The sequence below is a fragment of the Poeciliopsis prolifica genome, unplaced genomic scaffold (genome assembly GCF_027474105.1).
Source record: "Poeciliopsis prolifica strain line A6 unplaced genomic scaffold, Auburn_PproV2 SCAFFOLD036, whole genome shotgun sequence".
Classification (NCBI taxonomy): domain Eukaryota; kingdom Metazoa; phylum Chordata; class Actinopteri; order Cyprinodontiformes; family Poeciliidae; genus Poeciliopsis; species Poeciliopsis prolifica.
In genome coordinates this window covers 3,887,726-3,913,320 of record NW_026562411.1, presented here as the reverse complement: position 1 = coordinate 3,913,320, position 25,595 = coordinate 3,887,726, and the positions used below count along the sequence as shown (strand labels likewise).

Genomic DNA, 25,595 nt, shown 5'->3' with positions numbered 1-25,595 from the left:
TTTCATGTCAGGTAAGTTCCTTTTACATCAGTATCAATACCAATGTCTAACAAGCTGAGATTTTCTGAATTTTCCTAAGATATTGTCAACATTTCAGACAATGACCTATGAACTCATACAGAAAGGTGAAGGAAACTTCAAGCTGTCATGGTTGTATTGTAATTTCTAATTATGGGTTCCATTACTTTAAAATATTGAGTTTTCAAAGTTTCTATGGTCAGGAACTGAACCCACATGAACCCAATCCAAATCGCCTTTGTGGGTGAATGCGAATAGTAATAATGTACAAGTAGTAATAAAGTACCACAGTAATCTATCAACACAAAACAAAAAGTTCCATTAAAAGTCCATTAAAAGTGCTAACTTTGCATTGAAGAGTCATGTTATTTTCCAAATAATGTAAAGTTGGTGCTTTTAATGCAACTTTTAAAACAACTTTGCATCAAAAGTGTCATTATTTAACAAATGACACAGTCATAAACATCCATAAAGATGATTTTATGTTAATAATAGGTGATTAGAATAGAATAGAATAGAATTCAACTTTATTGTCATTGCACTGTCACATGTACAAAGCAACGAAATGTAGTTGTCATATTTATGACAGTGTCATACAAATCTTATGCACACCGCTTCAAATAAAATATTACCAAAATATTTATATATGAAAGATGAAAGCATTATAATTACACATGAATATTTTTACAGTTTATTTTTATTTTGTTTACTACGGTATATGAGCTACTATAAACTTTTTCTGTTTCTGGCAAAATAAAGTCAAACATCTGAACAAACACAGCAACTTGGCTACTGACCAACAACCTTTTATATAGTTAAAGTAGTTGAGTGATTTTCATTTGCAAGATTGACTTGATGCAGTACAAAACCTTCAAATGACATAATGATGAAATAATTATGAATTAAAAACTCACATGCCAGACTTTTCTAATGCCCTTTTCTTAGCTGCCTATGAAATTCCCAGATCCAGAGTTATGATGTGGTTCTGTCTGTCCTGCTGAATATTCCTGCTGACTCCTCTGAACATAAATCAAACCCATATTAAAGGACAATGATATGAAAACCATTGAAACTTTTCTCTACTTTAGAGTCATCAAAGTAGAGAACAGTCAACTGTTGTTCTCTTCAGTCAGTAGGAAACAACAGTAATGTAGTTGTTGTGGCTACTCTTGCATTCTAATAAGATCCAAAAATCAAAGATGCCAGAATAGTTTTTTGGAGGAGGTTTTCGACTCACTCAAAACAAAAAGCACTCGCCGAGAGTTTTCTGGTTTCAAAAAGTGTTTTCTTTACTTATAAAATAATAGAAATATTCTCTGAGTTGACTTCATACAAATAATTTAAATATAAACATTAGTAGAAAAGTAGTTTCACCCGTCGCTCCTTCACCAAACAATCAGATCAACCACAGCAGCTGCTTCTGCTTCTTAATCACAGTAGGAGGCCAACTGACAGGGAGGGTCTGAGCAAAAACAGCTCATCTGTTTGTTTCTCAGTCTACAGGGTGGAGGTGGATTCAGGAGTGGAGTCTGTTCTGTTGCCATTTAAAACTGCAGTCTGGCTGCCTGAAGAAGTTGAAATAAAGTGGAGACACAACAGTGGCAGGATAGTCCATGGGTGCTACAGAGATGTCTTCCTGTGGTCTGTGGATTTTGGGAGCTGGTGTGTTCAACATGATCAGTATAAAGACAGAACAGAGATTGAGAAAGAAGGTAAATTTGGAGACTTCAGTTTGATCCTGAAGAATCCAACAGACAGAGACACAGGAACCTACAGCTGCATCGTCTACGAATTTGGGTCAGAAAGAGTCCTGACCAGAAAACAGGTGCTGCTTGATGTCAAAGGTCAGTACAGTAAATATAGATCATATTTCATAGATAATATATTTAATAATGGAGTTTGTCTTTATTCTGAGTTATTAATATGAAGGTTAAAATGAGGAAATATGTTGCAGAAATATAATTATGATAATAAATAAAAAGAAAATTATGAAATAAACAGCAGAAATACTAATTATAATAGAAACTATGAAACAAAATGTTATTTTCTGGGTTTTAAGTAGAATTAATAAATTTTTAGGAGTATGAGTCCATCTATTCATACTCACTTATCCATTCAGATGACATTGAGGTTTTGATTCCAGTAACCAAAACCTCAATAATATTGAGGGGGGATTCAGCATGAACAGCTCACCAATTCATCACAGGACATGTGGACCAGTATAACCTATGTAAAATTTCATCCATCCATTTTCTCGCACTCTTGTCCTGAATGGGGTGACGAGGTTCTGATGCCTCTCCAGCTAAGTTCCGGGCGGCATGCGGGGTCACTCTGGACAGGTCGCCAGTCTGTCACAGCTGTGTAAAATTAAGTTTTAAATTACTGGATTTTAATGTTTCAGTTCAGTTTTCAATTGCAGGATGAAACTAATAAATATAATTGTGTTTATGGTTTTATTACAGAATCAACTTATTGTAAAATCAGTCATAAACTTCTCTTTGTTCAGATTCTAACTTTCTCTTCTCCATCCAGCTGGACCCGACTCTCTCATCATAGCCATAGACTTTGGTTCAGGATTCAGTGGCTACGCCTTCAATGTTAAACCCAGAGAGGAAGGAGGTGAAACCCAGATAAAGAGATGGAGTAATGGACTTGGACTAGACACCCCAAAGACTCCAACCTGCATCCTGTTTGATGAACCTGAAGAATTTATGAAGTTTGGTTATGAAGCCAAAACAGAATTTAATAATATGACAGAAGAAGAAACTGAGAAACATTATTTCTTTGAAGACTTCAAGGAAGATATTCTGAACATAGTAAGTAAAAGTACTTACTTCAAAGAAAGATAGGACTCTTACTTGGATCCTTTCATGTTCTCTATCAACACGTCTTCTCATTTTGAAGTTCTCTCCATCTGAAATAGATAGATTTTAACTGTTTGTGTCTCTATTGCAAACTTAGTTGACATCTCTTTTTATCCCCAGGTTTTATTCTGTTAACAAAAGTGTTTAAAAAAGCAGAACATAAAAGCTGCCAACAAAATCTGACATCAGGCGTAATGTCAGAAATTTCCAAAAAAGAAGAGATTGCTGCAAAGTTAATCACGTCACTGTGAATGATTCATTTTGAAAGTAGTTATTTTTTTCCAGTTGTTTCACATCACATAAACTTCAGATCATGTATACTGATTAATCACAGTCATCTTGTCAATTCATCTGCAGTAAAGCAGTGAACCCTTCGCAGTTGATTTTGATGTAACTTCTGTGATTGGTCAATGTCGTTGGTCCATGCTGTTAGTTCATATTGTTGGTCAGTGTTGCTGTTGCCTGTTCTCTTCGCCATTAAGTGTTGAAGTAGGTCATGTCTGATCTGATCAAAGAGTTTATTAGATATTCCAAAAATATTGGTCTTTCAATATTAGTGTTTTCAAAATGCTTAGATTTCTCCCCTGTATTTTCTTCAGGCATTAATTTACCGCTCCCTCCTCAAGCACTGGGAGGTTCACTTAGGGACTGTCAACAAATGCTCAAATCATACACTCCTGACAAACAAATGTAAACAAATGCCTTATCTGGTGACCAACTGACACAAGACACACTATTCTATATTGATTTTTTCAGCCATATTCAATATTTTAAATCATTTTGATATTTAATAATATCACATTTTCTTCAACAGCTTCCAAGTCATGTGACTTATTGACTCAAAATCAGTGTGAAATTGTTCTACAAATGTGTGTAGATGAAACACACTCATTCTTCCTCCATTGTAACTATTTTCATATTTTTTAGCAATGTTTTTGTCAAAAATGTTTGATATTTTTTAGTAAATATTTGTCAATATTTTCTAAATTTGGACTAAATTTTAACTAAAAAATTGCTCAAAAATATATATATTTACTAAATTATTGACAAAAAATAAATAAAAAGGTCTAAAATGTAGTAAGAATGAGTGTGCCTCACCTACACATTTTAGTAGAACTATCTCACACTGATTTTGAGTCAATGGTGCACATGACTTGGAAGCTGTTGAAGAAGCATTTTGAAAACATTGAAAGACCAATATGGATGGATGGATGGAACAGTTTCAGCTTGGTCTAGTTCTAAGACTACAGTAGTTCACCATCAGCAGAACTGATAAACTAACATTGATATGAATACAAACTAACAGACTGGATCCTGTTCACAGGACTACAGGAGGAGGGAATTGAAGCAGCCAACAAGAAGCAAATGACGGAGCTGAAGGTTTTTACAGAAACTCTGAGATTCCTGAAGGACGATGCTCTGAAAACCATCAGATCTCATACAGTAGGAGGAAGATTCACAGCTGATGATTTCACCTGGGTTCTCACTGTTCCTGAACTCTTGGAAGATTCCACTAAACAGTTCATAATAAAATCTGCAACTCAGGTAACATCATGTCTTTAAAGTCACATCATCTCTGAAATGTTCAGCAGAATCAGACGTTTGGTTTCTCCTCCAGGCTGGTCTGGTAACAGACGACACTAAAGACAAACTGATGTTTGTTTTGGAGTCAGAAGCAGCTTTGACCTGGTGTTTGAACCTTCAACCTGATGGTTTCATCAAACAGAACCACAGCAGAGACTCACAGGATCAACCAGCAGAACCAGCAGAACCTGATACCAGCTGTAACGGTACTGTGTGGATCCATAACGTCTGGCATAAATCTTTAACAAGATTTACCTGTAAAGACATTGATCATTGATCATTGATCATAGAGCAGCTCAGTGAGGTTTATGTGTTTCTACAGATCCAGCAGGAAGTCAGGAGGCTGTAAAGTTTATTGTGGAACCAGAAGAAACCAAAGTTCTGCTGGAGACCCAAAGAGACGGGAAACGGTTCCTTGTTGTCGACTGTGGAGGTAAAAGTTACTCACCGTTATTTAAAGGTTTAGTGAGAGACGAGTTTTAAAAATATTTATGTGTTGAAGTGATTCATGGTGGATCAGCTGGTTTATCTGCTGCCTTGCAGCAAGAAGGTTGTGGGTTTGAATCCCAGTCTGGGGTCTTTCTGCATGGAGTTTCCATGTTCTCCCTGTTCATGTCTGGTTTCTCTCTGGGTACTCCGACTTCCTCTACAGTCCAGAAACATGACTGTTAGGTTAACTGGTCTCTATAAAGGTGTCTGTCCTGTGTGTCTCTGTGTTGTCCTGTGATGGTGACCTGTCCAGGTGAACCCCGTCTCTCGCCCAATGATCACTAGAGAGATAGGCACCAGCCTACTTGTGACCCTGCAGGGATAAACGCATAAATAATGGATGGATTATGTGATCTTTTTAATTATTTGCTAAATGTGAGCTATTATGTGCAGTAAGTCGTTTTCTGAGGTTCGTCATTGAATCTGTTTTATTCTCTTCTTGATTGTCAACAGATAAAAATATTAACTTCACTGTTCATGACGTCCTGAAAGGAGGAGCCATAAAGAAGTTGCAATCTACAAACTACTTCAGGACTGAAAACAATCTCGGACGAAGATATGTGAAGAAAGAATTCAAACAGATCCTACAAAAAATCTTCTCTGATGAAGTCTGGAATGAATATGAACAAAACTTCTCTAATGGGGTTCAGAAGATGATATTTGATTTTACTCGTCTTGAAGAGATGGGTGAAGATGTTCAAATCAGTTGCCCGGATAACCTGGTCATGTTGGCTCAGAAAAACAAAGAGATTGAAACGTTCTTTGATTCAGTGGAAGGAGCTTCCTGGAATAATGGATCCATCAGAATCAACAGAGAGAAACTCAAATCTTTCTATGATGAGAGTCTGCAGGGAATCACCAAGAAACTCAGAGAAATATTAAACAAAAATCTCAACATTGGGTATATTGTGTTAGTGGGAGGCTTTGCTGAGAGCCAGATTCTCCGTCAGCACATCACTGATCAGTTTGGACCTCAGTATAAAGTCCTGTGTCCTCTGAGACCCCAGGAAGTGATTCTGAAAGGAGCCGTAGAGTTGGGGAGAAACCCAAAGCTGGTGGAGTCTCAGAGAAAACGTCCAGCTTGGTTCAAATGTTTGTCATGAGATTTAACTTTCTTCTTTATTTTTTTTTCTTCTCTTTTTTTTTTTTGGAAGGGGAACAAGGGCGGTTTTGTGTGATTGAATAACTTTTTCCATGGTGATTTTATTGATTTTTTTTTTTTTTTGCTATTTTGTACAAGAAACCAAGAAATCATTTCCACAGATTTCAGTTTTTAAACTAAATAAAAGTTAATTTTGATTTAACCTGGTTCTCCTTCCTCCTTTCAGTTTCCTGTTTTGGTTTTTTATTTGAGTCGCTTGATTTTTATTATTATTGCAGTGTTTGCAAAACTAAAGCTTTAGAAAACTGATATTTGCTCTTTGGTTTTAGCTTCAGTTGATTAGTAAACCATCTGAAGAGGTTTAAGATGGTTTATTGTTCATGTCTACGTTTTAAATAGTTGAATATTTATAAAAATGCCCAAGTGATATTTCTGAATAACTAGCTTTCTTATGTGTTTAATATGTATGTAATCTTTGGTCATTAAACATTATTTCAGAAAAAATACAGATGAAACCATATGAACCATGAATAAAAATATTGATTTATTTTTTGATTCTTATTTCACTCATTTCCTGCTGGCAGCAGCTGCAATAATACATTTAATCACTAGATGGCGCACTTGCATCCGAAAAGGCCTTTTTATCTTGATTTAAGTTTCGCCACATTTAATGACGTCAGAGCCGCTAGAAGTTCAGTCTGGACAGAGACCTTCATCATGGCCTGAACTCCTCCTCTTCCTCTGTGACAGACAGAGCAGATCTCAGAGGAGCAGCAGGAGGAGGAGAGTGAGGAAGAGGAGGAGAGTGAGGAAGAGGAGGAGAGTGAGGATGAGGAGGAGAGTGAAGAAGAGGAGGAGTCCTGCTGCTGAATGAACGGCTTGTTGGAGTGAAGAACAGGATCTGCTCAGAGGACTGAAGTTCTGCTGCTGCTGCTGCATCAGGTCAGACCTGCTCACCAACTTTCACCTTTAGCTGCTTTTTACCTCCAACCTCTGAGGTGGGCGGAGTCAGAGCTGCTTCATCTTCATCTTTAATGTCTGAAAACAACCTGCAGGTTATCTCAGTTCTCCAGGTCAAAGGTCAGTCTGATGGACTTTCTGCTGCATGTTCTCCTGATGTTTGGTGATGAAATGAAGAGTCAGGTTCAGTTTTCCTGTTTTCTTCTGGCTGCTGCAGAGAAATGTAGATGAAGGATCATCAGTCAGACTGAACTGCTGCAGCCTGTTCAGAGCTGAGATGTGATTCAGTCTCACATGATGGACAATTATCACCTGGAGACTCTTTAGATGTGTTTGATCACATTAATGTGTCTCATCCAGCTGTTTTCATCAGAACCTGAGCTGATAACCAGAACCAGATCCAAGCTGCTCACTGATCAGAGTGAGATCAGCAGCTGAAGCTGTTTAAAGTCAGACATCATGTATCAAGCAGCAGCAGCAGCTTCATCACCTGATGGTTTCCACCTGATCTCAGACTCTGAAGCTGCTCTCTGGGAATCAAACGTGTCGTTTCTGTGTGAATCTCTGAGGCTGAATGTGGGAACCAGAAACTGAGTCTCTCAGCTGTGAAGGATGTTTGTGAAACGGTCGACTGACAGGAAGGAATCTGCTCTGATGGAAACCTGCAGCATGATGGGAAGTTTTCAGGACAGAAAAGCTTCAAATCAACCTGAGGATGAACTCTCAGTGCAGCTGATGAAGGTTTTGATCTTTAAATAGAGTTGATAATCAATAAATGTCCATCTGGTCAGTCCAGGAGAAAAGAGCTTGAAGAAATTAAAGTTCTTCATTCTAAAACTGCAACAAAAGTTTTAGCTAAATAATTCAATTCATTTTTAAATAATAAATAAAAAACATTTCATTGTCTAATATGCAATAACTGGTTTATAGTAAATTAAATATCTGCCACTAAAACAATACTTTTAACATGAACATATGAGAATCTTTCTGCTTAACTCAACATCAGTAAAGCGTTAAGTATTGATCTGTTGACTATTTTAATTATCGGGCAGCAAAAGGTGTTTATATAGTGATTTATTTTACTGGACTTAACCTAAAACTGCAACTTGATGAGTTCTGTGTTTTCTTAAATGCAAAATGAAAACATGTTTTGTAAAGTTTTACCCTGAATGTGTTGTTCTTTCTGCAAATGTCTGTATTTTCCAGTTAATTAATAATTAATTAACTACTAAATTAGTTGACCAGTTATTGAAATGATTACTGCTTTCATTTAGTTAAATTAATATGCCTCACTCTGCATTTCAAAATGCAAATGAATTAATCTGCTGCGTCTGTAAGGTTGAAATCAGTACCAACATGTCGTCTCTTGGTGGAACCCGAAACAGAATTAAAATCTGTTTAGGATCCCAAAAAGGCTCAGGTCGGGTTGATTTGGATTCATTTAAATGAAACCAGTTTTCCCAGTAAACGTTGAGCTCAGGCTTCCAGTTTCCAGCTGAATGTCTGAATGTTTGTGGGTCAGTGTGAGAATCAGCAGCAAACTGTTTCCGTCCTGATAACAAACTCTGTTAACGACAAACACAGACGGCTGAGCGTTCGCTGACCTCAGTGTCTCTCTCTGGTTCCTGGTTCTGTTGGTTCTGACAGAATCAACAGAACCTGCTGATAACAAACATTCCCATCAGTCAGAGTCACAGTGCCGGGTTTTATCTGTGGCTGAAACTGTTATTGATCTGCTATCAGCTGTTTGTTCGCAGGTCACATGACTTCATTGGAACCGGTACCAACAGAACCGAGAGTTTCTGTGACCTTCAGCTTTTCTGCAGGAATCAGTTTTTATTTTCTGTTTGGATCACATGAAGACCAACAAACTGCTGCTTCCTTCCCCATCAAGTAAAATTGGTGTCAAATGTTTCTGCAGCTGCTGAATAAAAATATTCATAAATGTTTGCAGAGGTCATGAAAGGTCATTTCCAGCACAACTTTGACACCAATTTTGTTTGATTGAAGAAGGTGAGGAGAACAACTTCACTCGGCTCATTCTGTTGAGTTAAAGGGAAACAAAATGTCAATGTTCAGGTAAAAATGCTTCATTCAGAGAAAGTTGATTGTTTTTAGCAAATACTGAAGGTTTAAAATCCTTGTATTGCATCAGCAGAGAGTTTGACCAGCAGGCTGCTGCTGTTTGTTCAGAAAATACAGATAAAATAACCAACCAGCCAAATATCTACGACATCCAGCAGACATGAAGAAAACATTCAGCTAATGATAACCCCGAAAATAACTGAGGAATTGTAAGTTTACTGAGATCACAGAGTCAGACATTTGCAACACAAAGTGGGAGAAGTTCTCTAGCATTGAGGTGGTTTATTATGAGATGCACGTCTGGATATTTTCTAAAGTGTAAGTTGGAGATCCAGGATATTTTAATGTATCAGAACATCTCCTGGGAGCAAATTCACCATGAACTCATCACACAGGATCCAGAATAAACGCCTCAGAAAGTGAAGAAGAAGAAGCTGCAACATGGCTGCATTGACTCTGTGAGACGTTTAGATACTTGAAAAGAGTCTAAATCACTTACACTAGAAAATATCCAGATATGTAAGATTTAACACTTCGATCTCAGAAATGTTTGTCCATGTTTTTTGTTTTTTCTTTGCTTGTTTTTTTGTTTGTTTGTCCTCTGTGGTAATTCTTTATCTATAATGACTTTGGTTCGTCATCATTGTCCTCCAAACTGCAACTCCACAGAAAAGAAAAAAAAAGATGATGGATAAACTTTAAGACTGCAGTCTTAAAATTGTTGGACTGTTGAGCTCAGCTCTGTTCAGTTGAAACCAGCTAACAGCCAGTTAGCATCCAGTCATCCACCTGATATTAATGTGAAAACATCAGAAAGATTTTAATATTGTTTTGGGTTTTTTCCTAATATTCCTTTATGCTTTTCTCCTAATACTGTTTAACTCTAAATTAATCTGTTGGAAAGCAAAAGCCTTGACAGTTTTTGATGGTTAGAGTTGAAAAATATATTAAAAGTTTTAAACTTGTGATGAAAGTTGAAGTTTTCTTCGTTCTCTGCATTTTGCTGAGGTGAAGCTGTTTGTGTTTCATCCCTGATGATAGTCTGTCTGCGTTTCTTCCTGACAGCATGATGAGTGACGTCCGACTGTCTGCGGCTCCGCCTTCCCTCTGTGACGTCACGGCTCCGCCCACAGGATGTGGTTTCCACGGCAACCAGCCTCCAGCTTTCGTCCTGCCGCCTCGAAACGTCAGGATCAGCCTGGGGGGCGACGCCCGGCTGGAGGGCAAGGTGAGGCACTAACTCCAACAAGATCACCAGTTTCTAAATCATTTCTAGTTTTAGTGAAGCTGCAGAGGCTTTAGCAGAAAACCGCTGTGGGTGTGGATCTCGGTTCAAACGACAGGAAGCCGATTGATAAACAGAGCCGCTTGATTCTTCCTCATTTTTGTTTATTATCTCTGAGTTTAGATCAAAACCTCCGAACCAAATGAAGGAAATGACTTTGCAGAATGTAAATAGTTTTACAGTCTCTCTCAACTCAGACTTAACAGTTTCAAACTTATTATTATGATGAGAATGAAGCTGCTCCAGGTTTAATGTGAGGTTTATAACATTCTATCACTAACAAGTGATAGAAAATATTTTTAGTTCATTCACTTAGTAATAAATTTGAATAAGTTCATGTGACAAGTAAAATAAATCATGAATGGAAAAAGAGCAGAAATATTTACAAGCTTATATTTCCCCCATTCACATAGAAAGAGAAAATTTGATATTCAGTTTAGAAAATTAGACATGTTTCAAATATACACAAATAAACCAAAAATACACAATACAGCAGTTTTTTCCATCACATGTTGTTTCATCAAAATTATTCTGAAATTTATTTTAAAGGCAGAAGGAAGTTTAGATAGTTTTAGTTGTTTTATAATAATCCTTTGAATATTTTTTAATTATTTGAGTTATAACAACATTTAATTTTCTTTTGGGTTCATAAAAGTATTTTTGAATTGAATTGAAATGAATCCCAAGATTGTTCCATAAACTTTCAACTGAACACATTGTTCATTATTCTGTATCTAAATGTTTTGAAAATCTAAAGAAGACTTTAGTTATCAGAGAGTTAGAGCAGAAAACGAGGATCATCTCTCGTCTGTTTGCCTCTGAACTCAACAGGAACAAAACTCAGAGCTGCTCTCAGGTCGGATCAGGACTGTCTAGCTGAGAATCAGTCAGCTGACTCAGTCTGCTCTGTTTTTTGTATGAAGGTCCAACGCTCTCAGAAACAGCATTTCTGCTCCGGTGCCTCAGATTTATCTGTAAGAAGAATGTAGGACTAATCCCAGAGCGCCTGAACGCACCGTCAGTCCATAAGCATGATAGATGGAGCCGTAAGCCCTGCTGGCTGCTGAGCTGGAAGTCGTCACACAGTCGCCACATCTGTACTCCACATGCTGCACAAACAAGCCCCGCTTCTGGCTGTTTGGGTTTCTGGTTCTGGTCTTTGTGGGTCAGTCAGAGACCAGAAGCCTCAGTTAACGCTCAGCTTCACTGGTTCAGTGTAGCTGGTTTCAGCTTCTTGTTGGCAGGGAATCCTGACATCTTAAGGAAATAAACTAGTTCAGTAGGAAGTTTTTATTTGTCTCATTTGGAGACATCTAGTGGTGAAGTTGCAGATTGCAGCCAACAGTCATTTGAACAAGTTAGCCCTTGTTCAAAACCTGTTAATTACATGTTTTAATATGAAATTATTCTTAGAAGACGAGATTTTATGTCCGTTCTGGCTATTTCAAGCTCCTTTCAGAATGAGCTGTTTTAGAGCCTCCTGTCACTTTAAATAACGTTCTGCTGGCCACGCCCCCAACTCAGTGTTTACACTCGCACATGAAAATTGCTGCAAACCAATGTGCATGTCTGCAACTGTACACCTTTGAAAAGCAGAAGTCGAGCCTCCTGCACAATCAACAAGAATTCAGCTAGTGGTTCCTGTATGCAAGTCAGTAACTAAACACTTGTCTTTTCCAGCAGCCATTGTACAGCAAATACACAGCAGTAAAACCAGCATGATGGAGATCAGCTCAGGTTGCTAAACGGGTTTGGATGGGTTTGCTAAGTAGCTACGCAGTGCCTGTCAGATGTGACTTTAAAATCTGGAGGTTTTTGAAATGGAAAGTTTTTCTGACACCAAAAAACATTAACTCATTACCATTTGTTGTCTGTTTTTGCTTTTGGTTTTCTAAGCTGTTTTGCTGTTTTTGAGGCAGTTCAGGCTCAAATAGAAAACCAAAACTGTGCAAAATGTGAACTTTGCATGAGTTTTCCGCTTTATTTTCAAAATAAAGCAGTTCCTGCTCAGGCTGTGCTTTCGGTGACATGTTGGAAAGTTGATTCTTGAACTTTTGGCTGGAAAGACTTGAATTAGTTTATGGTGAAGACTTGAAACGGAGAAGTCTGAGTCGAGCTGTTTGGTCTGATCAGTCTCAGGAGTTCTGCAATTTTCTGTAGTTTGTTTTTTGCTCCTTCCCTCAGAACAGGATGTTTTATCCGTAACGCTGTGTGCAGTCACATAAATTACTGAATCTGCCAAGTATGTTGAAGTGTGAGCAAATGCATGCCGGTCATATTTTCTACTGATGTCTGTTCATACTTGTTTTTGAGCATTACTGTCTGAAACTTGAAATTTTGAAACCAGACTTTTGAAACTTAATCAGTATTTTCTCCTATGTTAGGCTGTAATTTATCTCAAATATATACAGTAAATCTCTGTTTTAAGAGATGAAGGTTTATTGTTTAAAGTTCAAGCTGAAAATTCAGGTTGCATGTTTGTTTCTGTTACTAAGATCATCCAGATGAATGCAAAGCAGAGAGGAAGCAAAGCAGAGGGCAGCTTGAAGAAAAATGTCAAGACGTTTTGAAACTTTCTGCCTAATCATTGCACATGTTTTCATCAAGTTAAAAGACAGAAGTTGAAGCTAAAAAAAGAGGATTTGGTTTCAAATATGCAAATTAGACCTTGATGAATATTCAGTCCATCAATTATGCATGTATGTCTGCAACATTTTGGTGATCTGACATACAGAACCAAAAAAACCACAGAGCAGCTTTGTGCTAAATCAGCTATGTTGGAATATGCATATATAACTTTAGATAAAATAAGAACACTGCAAAAACAAAAAATCTTACAAAGTTTTATCTAGTTTCTACTGAAATGTATTAGTACATTTAAAATGAGAATACTGTTTTTATCATTACTAAGGAATTATCAATTAAAAAAATATTTTGTTGAAAAGTTGCTTGTAAGTTAGTTTTGTCTTATTTCAAGTTTACTAAGACATTTAAACTCAAGACTAAAACACTAGATAAGAGTTTGTGTTTTGTGGAAAGAGGCATAAAATGACACGATGAGACGTCAAACATTTCATCACAATTTTTATTACTGAGAAATATATATTTCATAAAACCTGATGTGAACTTGAACACATCTTCTTTCTGGTCATCTAAACTCTAAACCAGAAGTGTCATGCTTCTCTATGCTGGATGAAAACCTGATATTTAGCTTTGTCCGTTGTGTTTCAGGTGAGAGGTCAACCTGAGCCGCAGGTCACATGGTACAGAGACGGGAAGCCTGTGATTGGTGGAGGACGCTGCTCGGTGGAGCGAGGTGGGCGTGGCACATTCAGCCTCCTGGTGGGCGGAGTCACAGAGGAGGATCTGGGCTGTTACACCTGTCAGGCGACCAATGAGGCGGGGAGCCGGCAGGTTACTGTGGAGATCCTGCTGGAAGGTACCAGTCCTTATTTCATTCACACTTCTGAGAGCAAAAATGTAGAAATAACAGAGGATCTGAAGACAGGAGAATAAATTAGAGTCCTGAAACAGCAGAAAGTCCTTCTGTCAGTCGCTGCGATTCAGTTGATATGAAACTTGTGCAAATTGGAAATGAGAAAATAAATTAGTTTAATGGTAATTTTGGACAAACTCATGTCAGGTGGTTTTTCGGCTGTGTCAAAATTAGTGTATTTCACAAAACTGCAATGTAAACACTTTTTGGATCACACAAGTCATGTGATCAACAAGTGGCTGTTTCTATTGGTAGAAGAGATGGAGAAAACGAAGGGAAGTGGTAAAAGGATGATGATACTGCATGTTTTTTTATGACATGGCATGAACAAATTTATTCACCACGAATAAGTTTCATTTTATTTCTCATTTGATGAAAAAACCACAACTGCAAAACTGTGTTTTATCAACAGTAGTGAAATATGGACTCACATTTATTATCAAAATGCAGCTTGTGATGTTCAGATCAGGTCTCAGATGATTTGATTGGTCAGAGTTTGAATTATGTCAGTTAAATCACAATTTGTTGGAAGGTTTCACGTTCATGCAGATTTTGTTCTGAATTAAAAAATAGCAACAACAGAAGCTTTGTGTCCCATCCATCATGTCATTGAAAGAGAGGATGAAATAATCATTTTCTGACCTCCTCTCATTTTTTTCTCTATTTCAAGTTACTACCAACTCACAGGAAACTGTAAATATTTCTTGCAGTCTGGTGGTCTTGAAAACTCAATTGCTTTTTGCCCTGATTGTAAGTTGTATAATCTTGATTCATGCAATAAATTTGTGCAGCTGTTTGAGAAAAACAGAGATAATTGGATGAACAGACTGTTCCACAACTTTGCAGCCATTTGTAGGTGAAAGATTCAGTAAATTATTGGTCCAGTTGGACCTTCCTCTGGTTCCCAGTTTGGAGTTTGGCTCATCTTTATACCCACATGTACTTTCCTCAGAAAGCTCCTGAAGTTTTACTGTTAATCTGACAGAAACTGTATTCATTTTAGAGTCGCATTAAAAAAGGAATTCATAAATTTCTACTTTTTACAGCTGTGGTGATTTGTGTCTTTACTTTTCTAAATACCTGAAGGATTAATTACTCATCAAGGAGCGATTTTCACCTATTTATTGCATCAGGTGGCAAATAAAACACAATACACACAGTTAATAAGTAGAACGAGAAGAAAACAGACTTTATGTTGTACTTTTTGACTGCAGATCCTCAGATAATCCTCAGTGCACCTTATTTACAAAATACAAACAGATTTTTTTTCTTTTATTATAAATAAACAAAATCTATTCATATCTGAATAGATTTTGCAGGAATGTTCCACAATCTTAAGATTTTCATCTAGATGTTTAATACATTCATACTTTTAAGTTGTCTTATTTGTTTTTTGAGAAATTGTTTGCAGTAATATCAGTCGAACTTCTCCTGGATGAATCTAAACTTCCTGAACATCTCTGACCTGTTTTTTGTAATTGCAGAAAGTCAGCTGATCGCTTTAATCTTTTCTCCCTCTTCATGATGAACAGATTCCAGCAGATCACTAATCGTCATCTTTATCAATGTCAAGCAGTTCGCCTGACTGTTTTCTTCTAAATGCATCCATAGCGCTTCACTTAAACATGGACATTTTGGGTCATTTCAGTCAGATTTGCCACTTTGAGCCACTTTAAATACCTGAGTGAAAATGGCCCACTGAGCTCAGTGAAGCGTTTTCTGCTCCGCTGGGCTGCAGAACTGAACTGCTGATCAGCATCCAGCTGAGAAAACATTGTTCAGCAACTGGAAAAGAATTTGTTTCGTTAACATGCAGCATAACTCGCTGTGTTATTATTATTGTAACGATTACGATAGTTTACATAACTTGTTTCAGCAGATGGTTTGTTTCAGCTCATTTTCTGCTTTGTAATCAGAAGAAAATTTTAAACTTTATGCCAGAATATACAAACACATTGCAGCTGAATAGAATGTAAAGGAATCCTGGTTCTGTTGTTAATATGTTGAGTCCAAACAAAGTTTCTACATCTCAATCAGAACCTGAACTTTTTCTCTGATATTCAAATGTTTTTCCACCTGCAGAAAACTACGGGAAGCAATGCATCCTGCCGTCCTGGAAGAGATCAGGGTGAGCTCCTACAGTCTCTGTTGGAGGATCTTCTCCTGCAGACTAACTTCTCCTGCTGAGGCTCCTTTAAATCATGACTGAAGTCCATTAAATGTGTCAGAACCTCCTCTGGAGGCTTCAGGCTCAGAACCTGCAGCCGCATCAGCAGATTTACTGTTACAGCTGCTTCCTCTGCAACATCTCAAACGTTATAAAATCACTGATTATTTACAGCTTTAGCTCACATTAAGCGATATGGGGCGCTGCAGAGAGGTGACTACATCTCCCATGATTCCAGGTCCCGGTCCTCAGCGATGGAGAACCGGACCAGCATCTGGAGCGAGAGTCCACCAAAGTTCATCTCCAAACCCAGCAGAGTGCTGGTCAGACTGGGACAGAGCGGGAAGTTCTCCACCAAAGCCACAGGACGGCCTCAGCCGCAGGTCACATGGTACAAGGTGGGCGGAGCCTAACTGACCCTGAGAGCTGAAACATGTTTGGATTTCATTGCTTGATGAATTTATCTGAAAATATGTTCAGAAATCTGAGAAGAAGTAAAATGATGCATGCATAGCTGCATTTCCTTTGACCATATAATTGAATAATTTCAAAAATAAATTCCCTAAATCGAAACGTGCCAGTTTCTGACAAAACTCTAGAAAACTGGGAGATATGGAAAACTATTCTGCAGAGAGGAATCTGAAAATAAAACTTGAGGAATTACCTTCTAAATTACCTTCTGTTATTTAGTCTTTGCCCTGATCCAATAGTTTCACATATAATCACAACATATTGCAGAATCCAGAATTGTCTTTAATCTGAGGAGGAACTAAAGGACTCTGCACTGAAACATTTATGTTGCTCTTTCTTTCATCAATCATTTCTGAGATTATACATATCCACATTTTTACTCCATAAGAAGTTTTTATGGAAGGAAAATACAGAGAAGTTTAATTATTCTAACATTTAGTTTGACCTGCAAACTGCAAGGAGCCAAAAAAAAACACTCAGAAAGAAATAATTTATGATTATCAATGATGCAAAAATAATTACTGTGTTTGAAATATGTTGTGTCTACATGTGATAGTAATCAGGAATTAAAAACATTGTATTATGGTTTAAATAAAACAAACCGTAGGAACTGGAACCTTCTGCACAGAGGATTTACTCAGAAAACAAAACAGATTTTTATAGACATGTTAGAGAAACATTTGCTGCAGGCTGGAGGAAACAGAAAAGATAAATCAGAAAACTGGAGAGAAGCGAGAACTTCGCACGTCGTTAATCATGGCAGCTGACAACATTACAGGTTGCTCTGTGTTTTTTCTGGAAGAAACGAGAATGATACTGTAAACACACAGAGCAAGGCAAAAACATACTGTACACCAGGAAGCTAAAAATATACAATACAAATACAAAAAATAAATACTGTCAAAAATAAGTACAACTAAAGTAAAGGGCATCATTAGTCAAACATTTTTATAATTATGTGCACAGCTGCATTATGATCAAGACATAAATTTCACTGCATGACTGTCAACTAGCATCTATTTTCTTAATAAATCCACTTCAGGAAACAGAAATTATTATTATGATTTAATTTGTTTTCGAGCAACAAATAGGCTGCAGATTAAATTGCAAAACTCTTTAATGCAAACTGCCCTGGAGAAGAGACCGCCCTGGGCGTCTGCCGTCTTCACCCAAACCAGAACCAGCTGCTGCTGGTTTCTGTTTCTCATCAGGAGGTTTTGATTAATGTTGTTAAGCTGCTTCCTGAAGGTTGTCTATGTGTTTATATGTTTGTCCAGGGGGAGACAGAGCTTCAGTCTTCTGGTCGGATCAGCGTGTTTGAACTTTCTGGTCGTCACTTCCTGGAGATAAAGGAAGTCCAGGTGGAGGATGCAGGAAGTTACACGTGTTCAGTCACCAACAGCGCCGGAGCGGCCACCGCCAGCGCTGAGCTCATAGTTCAGGGTGAGACAACCAATCAGAGCCCAGGATGGTTTAGTGCTCAATACATCTTCACTCCTGCAGGGGTCAAACAGGTCAGAGAAAAGCAGAGAATCAGAGATTAGGATCATGTGAAGCAGGGGCGTCACTAGGCTTTAAGGACAGGGGGGCTTAACCCCCAGGAGATTCACAGGATGTCAGCAAACGTAGAGAACGAACACAACATTTCTCCAACAGCAACAAAAATGGATCAGTTGCTTTTCCAGTTTTTAACTGTTTTCTGTTCAGGGAAACAGAAACCTCTTCTACTAGAAAATATGAGAAAATATGAGTTTTCTGATAAATGTTGCTAAGATATTTATAATTTAAAGAACAATTGTGCAACGTTTCATCCTTGTATCACCTCATGAGCAATTCTTGCCATATTTTAGACCAATCTTCCAAACTATTAACGTAAAGGGAAACTGACAGAATTATGATCATGTTTGAGTTAAAATTGTTAGTTCATATGAATATTTAAACTTATATTCTGGCCACATTTTTTAAAAATTTGTATATAAAAAAACAAAACTAGAAAAACACCTACTGAAAAACCACCAAGTTATTTCTGGAGGCTTCAGCTTTGTGACGCCACTGCTGTGAAATCTGCTGCATGTTGTTCTGATCCAGTAGAGGATCTGCAGCTCAGACTGGTTCTAGTGGAACCGTTGGAGGTCTTGAAACTGGGTGTGGAAAACTCAATGTTGGAGTTTTTATACATAAAAACTAAGATTCAACACTTTTGTTGAGGATTTCTGTGTTTGTTCCACCTTCAGTTTGAATTTCAGTGTGTGAAAGATTCCTTTCTGTCTCCTTCAGGTGTTGCTGAAGCCTCGTCCAGGTGAGGCGTTTCTGTCTCTAACAAGCTTCACTTTCAGCCTGTTGATGTTCAATAAAACTCCTGCAGCTTTCAAAGCCTCTATTACCAACCTGCTGCTTTGCTGAGTCATATTAACACACCGAAGTTCATCTGAAACTATCTGATCAGGATTTAATCTCCATATCAAAGATTTTAGACTTTATATTTTAAGTTAAACGTGTCAAAGATCATATTAGTGAAACACTTCTGCACAATAACCAATAACCACTGCTTGAAAAATACAACAGCTTTGACTGCAAAATGCAAATATTACCAAGTATTTTTGGTCTAGTTGCCACTACAACTATTTTTGTATGCTTTAAATAAAACTAAGTTAACTTACAAGTAACTTTTCAGTAAGATATTGGAGTTTGTTTTAAGTAAATCATTCATAATACAAGTAAATAATATCAGGAAAATGTTTTTTTACAAGTGAAATAAACTGTCAGTGGAACTAGTATTTATTTCCTCAGTATTAATGAATCATTCAGTTACGATAAGCTCCTATATTTGGCTGAAAATTTACTGGTAAGTTCGTGTGCTGAGGTATTTGCACTAAGATTTTGCTGTGTTGAATTTTAGACGTGTTTATAGAGGTTTCTCCTTTTTTGGTAAATAACATCTTGAGTTAGTTTTTTTCATAAAGCTGGCCACTGTTTGAAGACTGAAGCCGTCTTTTTTTCTGCACATTAACACAAAACTAACACTGTCCTGCTGGACGCCACATATTAAAACTTTAAGATGAAACAAAAACATCCCACTGTTGAACAACTGCAGCGTTCATCCACCTGAGGAACCACCAAGCTGGAAACCAGTAGAGGGCAGCATTTCTCCCAGTCCTGGCAGGTCGACTGCAGACCAGCAACAGGCACAAACTGCATGCCGGAGGAGCAAACCCCCCGTAGAGCTCCCTCCCGTGGCTGGAAAGAGTACTGCTGCCTCTCAGGTAACTAAAGGCAACATAAATTAAATGTTTAATCTTTTCCTTTTTAAGCAAGTTCTTTAACTGTGTCATCATTAAACTGAACCAATCTGATTATGCAAGTTTCAGACGTGAACATTATGATTATAATCGCGCTTAATCATAATGCGATTAAGCACGATTATAATCATAATCAAGAGTTGGTTGATTTCACAACTGCAAGGTTCTGGACAATAGAGCCCCCTGTTGGCCACCAGTGAAACTACATTTCAGGTAAAATAAAAACCTTTGATTCATCAAATATTTGATTAAATTTAGTATTGATGGTGAGTCTCGATCCAGTTTTAGGATGTTCTAATTAGACAAAACAAAAATAATAATATGATATTAAAGTGATTAAATAACTTTAATTTTAAGATACAACATATTAAATTGAACCCAAATTGTGTTTGTTTAATTTGGGTGAAATTTTAATTTTGTCTGATTTTGAATTTTTATATTTTGATTTATAATATAAATTATGATATGAACACCATCCACATTACTGGTTTGCAAAATGCTCACCTGGTGGCGCCATTGTCTGAGTGACGTCACTGCGAAAATGACGTGTTGCCAATTAAGACTGTGTTGGAATGGCCCGCTGGTTTTGGACTTTTTCTTTTCACTTTCTATCAGTTTTTAAGAACATCTGAACTAAACCCTTTAATCTGCTACAAGCTGCATTACAATGTTAAAATGTGGAGCTTTCTGTTTATCATGTAGATGCTGTTTCTGCAGATTCAGTCCAGTCGAGCTGATCCGGTTCAAACAGTCAAGGAGGCGCCGACTGCATCCAGCTGCAGCAGGTCAGAGCCACTGATACAATTATTGTCGGTTATTTTATGTTACAGTTTAGAGTTTTGATGTAAATAATCCTTTAATGCAGCTGCAGACTTTGTGAAATTAGGTGCATAGTTTCTATCCCAGCTCTATTATATATTTATTTTATTAGCTGTCAAACAGAGCCGCTGTTTGCTTTCAGAGCTTTGAGGAGATCCGCATCAGGTTCTGGTCTGCGGTTTGAAGCTGTTCCTCTGGACCAGGAGGCCACAGAAGGAGCCCAGGTCACATTCACCTGCCAAGGTACATCCAGGGAGAGAACAAACATGCAGTTTATTGGGCCAATCTGATGTTCAAATGCTGTCATTTATGCAACCAAAGGTTATTAATGTTAACCTTTTCATGCATTGTAACAGAAAAGTAATAAAGTAAAATTGTTGTCTCTTTGTAATTTTCTTATTTCCTCTCCCAGCTTCTTTGCTTTACCTAAACATCCCTGAATCCTGCACTGTGATTATTACAGTCACATTCCCAAAGAAATATCACAAAAACAAACAGCAACAACATGGAAATAAACTATTTTTATGTGACTGATGTGGTAAAAACATACCTAACATTTGATGCTGATATTCTGGCATCTGTTTAAAATCATCGACTCTGATCTGATTCCTCTGCCTTCAGTCTCGTCTGTTGCTGACGCCACGGTGACTTGGCTCAGGGACGGAAACCCAGTGAGGACGGGTCCAGGACATCAGCAGAGACGGGACGGGACTCGTCTGAGTCTCACCATGGACAGAGTGACGCAGCTGGACAACGGGACGTACGGCTGTCGGCTCAACGCTCCCGATGGGCTCGATGTTGCCTCTGCAACATGGAGGCTGCGCGTCAATCGTACGAACGCCACGCCAGCGTTTCTCTGTCCCTCCATTTGTCCATACAAAACAAAGTGTCTCGTTTTCTCCCCTCAGGTGCGTCCAGGTGTCCGGTGTTCCTGAGTGAGCTGCAGGACTGCAGCGTGTCGGAGGGTCAGTCCGTCAGCCTGCAGGTCCGTGTGGAGGGAAAACCTGATCCCAACATCAGCTGGAAGCTCAACGGTCAGTTTTACAGGAAAAATCTCTGCAGGGGTCTGTTGTCTACGACGGAGTGTTACGGCCATTTTCAGTACCATGTTCAACAGAAAAAACGTCAACTTCAGCCAGAAATCTCGGAAATTTTTGAGTATAAAAGCCAAAAATGTTCAACTTTTTAAACTCAGAAATTTACCAGGTTTTTTCCTATAAAATTCTGAGTTTCTTGCAAAATTGTGACTTTGGAAATCAGAAATGTCCAAGTTTTTTTCTTGCAAATTTTCATCTCAGAGATCAGGAATTTTCAGGGTTTTTTCCCAGAACATTTTTTAGATTAATTTCAAAATTTCCGTTTTTTACTCTTGCAAATTTCCAACTTTTGAAACTCATAGTTGCAAGTTTTTTCTAGAAAATGCATGTTTCCCTCCTTTGCAGTGCATTGACTTCACTCAGCAACAGTAGAAACGTTTCAGCAGAATGAACTGCAGGACGCTGAAGTGTCCAGCAGAGGGCAGCAGACATGCAGGAACACAGAAGAAAATATTTCTTCTCATATTTCTTAATCTATTTATTGAGCTCTATCTGAAAATATATTGTGTTGTCATGTTTTGGATCCCAGCAACTTTTTGCTTTGCTAAACAGAGTTTGTGCCGAGCAACGGGACAGAATGCAGGTTGGCTGAGCACAGAAAGAAAAACATAAATCCTGATAATAAGCAGCAGAGTGGAAACCTGCTGAGAAAAAACATTAAATCAGGAAAGAGATTCTGTTTTTAGGCTTTATTTTTAGAAAACTGGAGTTGATTAAAAAAAACTGAATGGAAAAATGGAAAGATCAGAGAGACGCATCAAATCAACACTGTAAAACATCACAAATATGTCCAGTAAATTATATTTAAAAAACGTGTTTCTCTTTCTATCTAGATCCCAAACCTTGCAGATCAGCTTTTTAAAATTCAGAAATATTAAAGACAAAAAAGGATTATAGTAAAAGGATGTTCAATTAAAAGATGGAAACCCATCCCTGTCTACAATTACCATTGAGTCATTTTGAATTAATAAGTTTCAACAACATTAAATTTTCTTTTGGGGTCAATAAAGTCAAATTCAAATTTGGTGTCAAATTTGAATTTGACACCAATGAAAACTGGAAAATGTACATTTTGGGAGTAAAAGTAGCTATTTATAATCTCCGATGAAATAAAAGTACCTTCTTTAAAATGTTTCTAAGTAAATTGTGGCCTAAACATAGCTTGATTATCTTATGTTATACTATAAAACACCAGGCATGCTTTGGAGGACAGATTAGGTCTTTGTTTAATTTCCAAAATGTTTCTCTTGTATTTTCCTAAAGTTCACAAATTAAAGAGAGAGATTTTCAGAGCTGGGACAACCAGCCGTGTTTTACAGAGAGCTTCTCGTTTGACGGTTGAACAGCTTCAGGACAAGAGCTGGAAGCCATATAAAGACAAAACATGCTGCTGCAGGGAGCGCACACACGGGAACACACTGAGAGCGTTTGGCCGACCCAACAAGGACATGCACAGCGAGTTCACCGTGTTTCAGAGCTGCACTCCATCATGCTGTGGGACTCCTGCTCTCTGCCAATCCGGTCACTCCTCCACCTGGAGTCCAGAGTTACTCCACAGTTTGAGGGCCTGAAATAAATCTGCTCACACAGCAGCTGCTTTAAACCTCACATGTAAAGGGTGAATCCTCCTGCTGCGGCTAAAATAACTAAAACAAAGCAACTTTCTGCGCATATCAATACTGTAACCTTGTCTTTCTTATGGTTTAGAATGTAATGATGAGAACAAACCGTTTATCAGCCACATATTTAGTCAAAACCTACTCCCACATAAAACAACAAAATAAGTCTGGATGATATAAGAGTTTTATGTCAGTTGATATTTATGATTATTGTTTTTTTTCTCTCTCTCTTTTTCGTTCCATAGCAGCTGTACAATGAAAAATTAACATTTTGCATGTTTTCGTACTTCCAGTTGGGTTTCTACTCCTTATAAAAACAGCCTCAGTGCTTAAAAACCCACTCCACTGTATACAGGCATTAAGTTTATAGTTTTTGGTGTCTGGAAAATGACCTGTTTCAAACCATCCAGAAACCACTTTCTGCATTCTTGCTGGTTGTGCAGGAGGCTCCACTTCTGCTTTTCAAAGAAGCATATTTGTATAATTGTGCATCTGTTTGCAGCCATTTTAACACGCGAGTGTAAACGTTGAGTTGGGGCTGCGACCAGCAGTTTAAAGTGACGGGAGGCAGATAAGATGATAAGCAACAGATAAATTTGTGATTTTCTAATAAACTGTTAGCTTGACTTTTCCTGGTTTAGCCATGTTGTTGCTAGGTAGCCAAAGAGTACCACCAACCTTGATATTCAGGCCACTAAAGAGTAACTAAAATCTTTCCTCTGCTTACATCTCCCAGAATGCTTTGCGGTTCTGAGTCGTAGTTCGGTGAATATTCGATACATTCTATCAGACGTATCGTCTGTTGATATTGATCACTTGTGTTTTTCCCAATATAAATGTATTTATTTATTGTGTGCATTATGACTGCAGTTTATTCTTTCTCAGATTTTAACATTGTTATCATGACAATTCTGCAGTTGTGATATAATTGATACATATCATTGTGATTATAATATCGGTTGATGTCATGATATCTGCTGCTTGTTTCTGCTCTGTTGGGATGATGAAGTTTCTTCTTCCTCCTTCAGGTCGTCCTCTTCCTCCCAGGACTCGCTCCTCGCATGTTGGGGGCGTGGCCAAGCTGATGGTGCAGAACGCATCGCGCCATGATGACGGCGTCTACGTGTGCGTGGCGGAGAACGTCCACGGTCGAGCAGAGAGCAGTGCCCGGGTCCAGGTCAAAGGTCAGAAGATTCACTACTAGTGATGAGGAAAGAAACTTTAATCCATCAAATTAAATGCAAAAAAAAAGTTTATAATTTTTCTTTCCTTTTTTTATTTTTGCCTGCTCAATCATAATTTTTTATTTATTTTTTTTTTTAGAACTATAAATCTCAAATTCACCCAATATTCTGTTTTATTCTATTGTATTTAAATATATTATGACTGGCAGGTTATGTCGCGGCATAAAAAAGTTGTTTTTATAACATAAGTGTTAATGACTTGTAATAAATTAGCTACTGAATAAAAGTAATTGAAGAGTTTGTTAGAGAAGCTGCAGCATTTTCTCATTAAATTGAATATAAACATTTATTTTTATCACATTTACTAGTCTGGCTTTCTCTCTTATATGAAGCAGTGGCATTAGTTTTATTGTTGCACATTAAGTTAATGACTTATTTCTCTTGTCTGAACAGAGCTGGGTTTATAAAGTCTGATTTGTTGTGCATGATGAACCAAAATGTATTTCAGTTGGCCAATCATTCATCAGCATGTAGAACAGAGGCCCTCATCACAACTTTATAAGGAAAATCAGAGAAAGGGAGGAAAATTTGACAGAAGCAGGAAATCCCCAGCTACACAAATCCAGTGAAATATCAGCAGATTCCCACAAACTGACCCACTCAGCCCACTGAGTCCTCCTGATGTCCATGTGTGGACATTAAAACCTGATCTGAGACCAAAACAAATCTCTGTCTTACAGCTGTGGATTTAATCAACTTTTTATTTTCGATTCAGCTTCTTCTCCAAACAATTTAAGTGACATAATGGCTCTTATCAGTCCTTTAGTCACTTTGCACTTCCTCTTTTTTTTTTTTTCTCGATGCAAAAACGGAGAATTAACCTGAAAATCTGTTAATAACAAATCTGTGTTTTCAGCCCCTCATAATGATCTCACAGTAAACGGCTCGGCCATTTTGTTTGATACAACTTCCTGCCTTAATGATGAAACCCATTCAGTCAAGCTTCTCTTTTCCCAAAAACAGACAAATTTATGCAGATCAACTGTGTTCGTTGTG

At 37.7% G+C, this 25,595-nt stretch overlaps 2 protein-coding genes across 6 annotated transcripts in view; both read left to right on the top strand.

The window, feature by feature from the left end:
• mylka (myosin, light chain kinase a) overlaps positions 1-25,595 on the top strand; it is a 124,651-nt gene that overhangs the window by 65,469 nt on the left and 33,587 nt on the right. For 2 of the 5 annotated variants that reach the window (XM_055053004.1, XM_055053000.1), the window contains exons 1-13: positions 6,787-7,137; positions 10,168-10,330; positions 13,619-13,826; positions 15,966-16,011; positions 16,289-16,448; positions 17,799-17,964; positions 18,799-18,820; positions 19,616-19,784; positions 20,538-20,605; positions 20,782-20,882; positions 21,261-21,470; positions 21,548-21,673; positions 24,384-24,539. In XM_055053004.1, the coding sequence (XP_054908979.1) occupies positions 10,169-10,330; positions 13,619-13,826; positions 15,966-16,011; positions 16,289-16,448; positions 17,799-17,964; positions 18,799-18,820; positions 19,616-19,784; positions 20,538-20,605; positions 20,782-20,882; positions 21,261-21,470; positions 21,548-21,673; positions 24,384-24,539 (1,594 nt within the window). In that variant the 5' untranslated portion in view covers positions 6,787-7,137; position 10,168. Of the gene's footprint in view, positions 1-6,786; positions 7,138-10,167; positions 10,331-13,618; positions 13,827-15,965; positions 16,012-16,288; positions 16,449-17,798; positions 17,965-18,798; positions 18,821-19,615; positions 19,785-20,537; positions 20,606-20,781; positions 20,883-21,260; positions 21,471-21,547; positions 21,674-24,383; positions 24,540-25,595 lie in introns of those variants that run through there. The other 3 variants (XM_055053001.1, XM_055053002.1, XM_055053003.1) reach the window with 3 other exon arrangements.
• LOC129374414 (heat shock 70 kDa protein 12A-like) lies at positions 5-6,562 on the top strand. Its single transcript, XM_055052819.1, has 7 exons — positions 5-11; positions 1,515-1,862; positions 2,551-2,739; positions 4,207-4,427; positions 4,501-4,672; positions 4,789-4,899; positions 5,409-6,562. Exons 1-7 carry the CDS (start codon positions 5-7, stop codon positions 6,056-6,058), a joined length of 1,698 nt encoding a protein of 565 aa, XP_054908794.1. The 3' UTR covers positions 6,059-6,562.

What these genes read in the sequence shown, in the direction of transcription:
- LOC129374414 (XM_055052819.1), top strand. An exon ending in GGTGCTGCTTGATGTCAAAG is followed by an intron (nt 1,863 to 2,550) that starts GTCAGTACAGTA and finishes TTCTCCATCCAG; the next exon opens with CTGGACCCGACTCTCTCATC. An exon ending in ACCTGATACCAGCTGTAACG is followed by an intron (nt 4,673 to 4,788) that starts GTACTGTGTGGA and finishes GTGTTTCTACAG; the next exon opens with ATCCAGCAGGAAGTCAGGAG.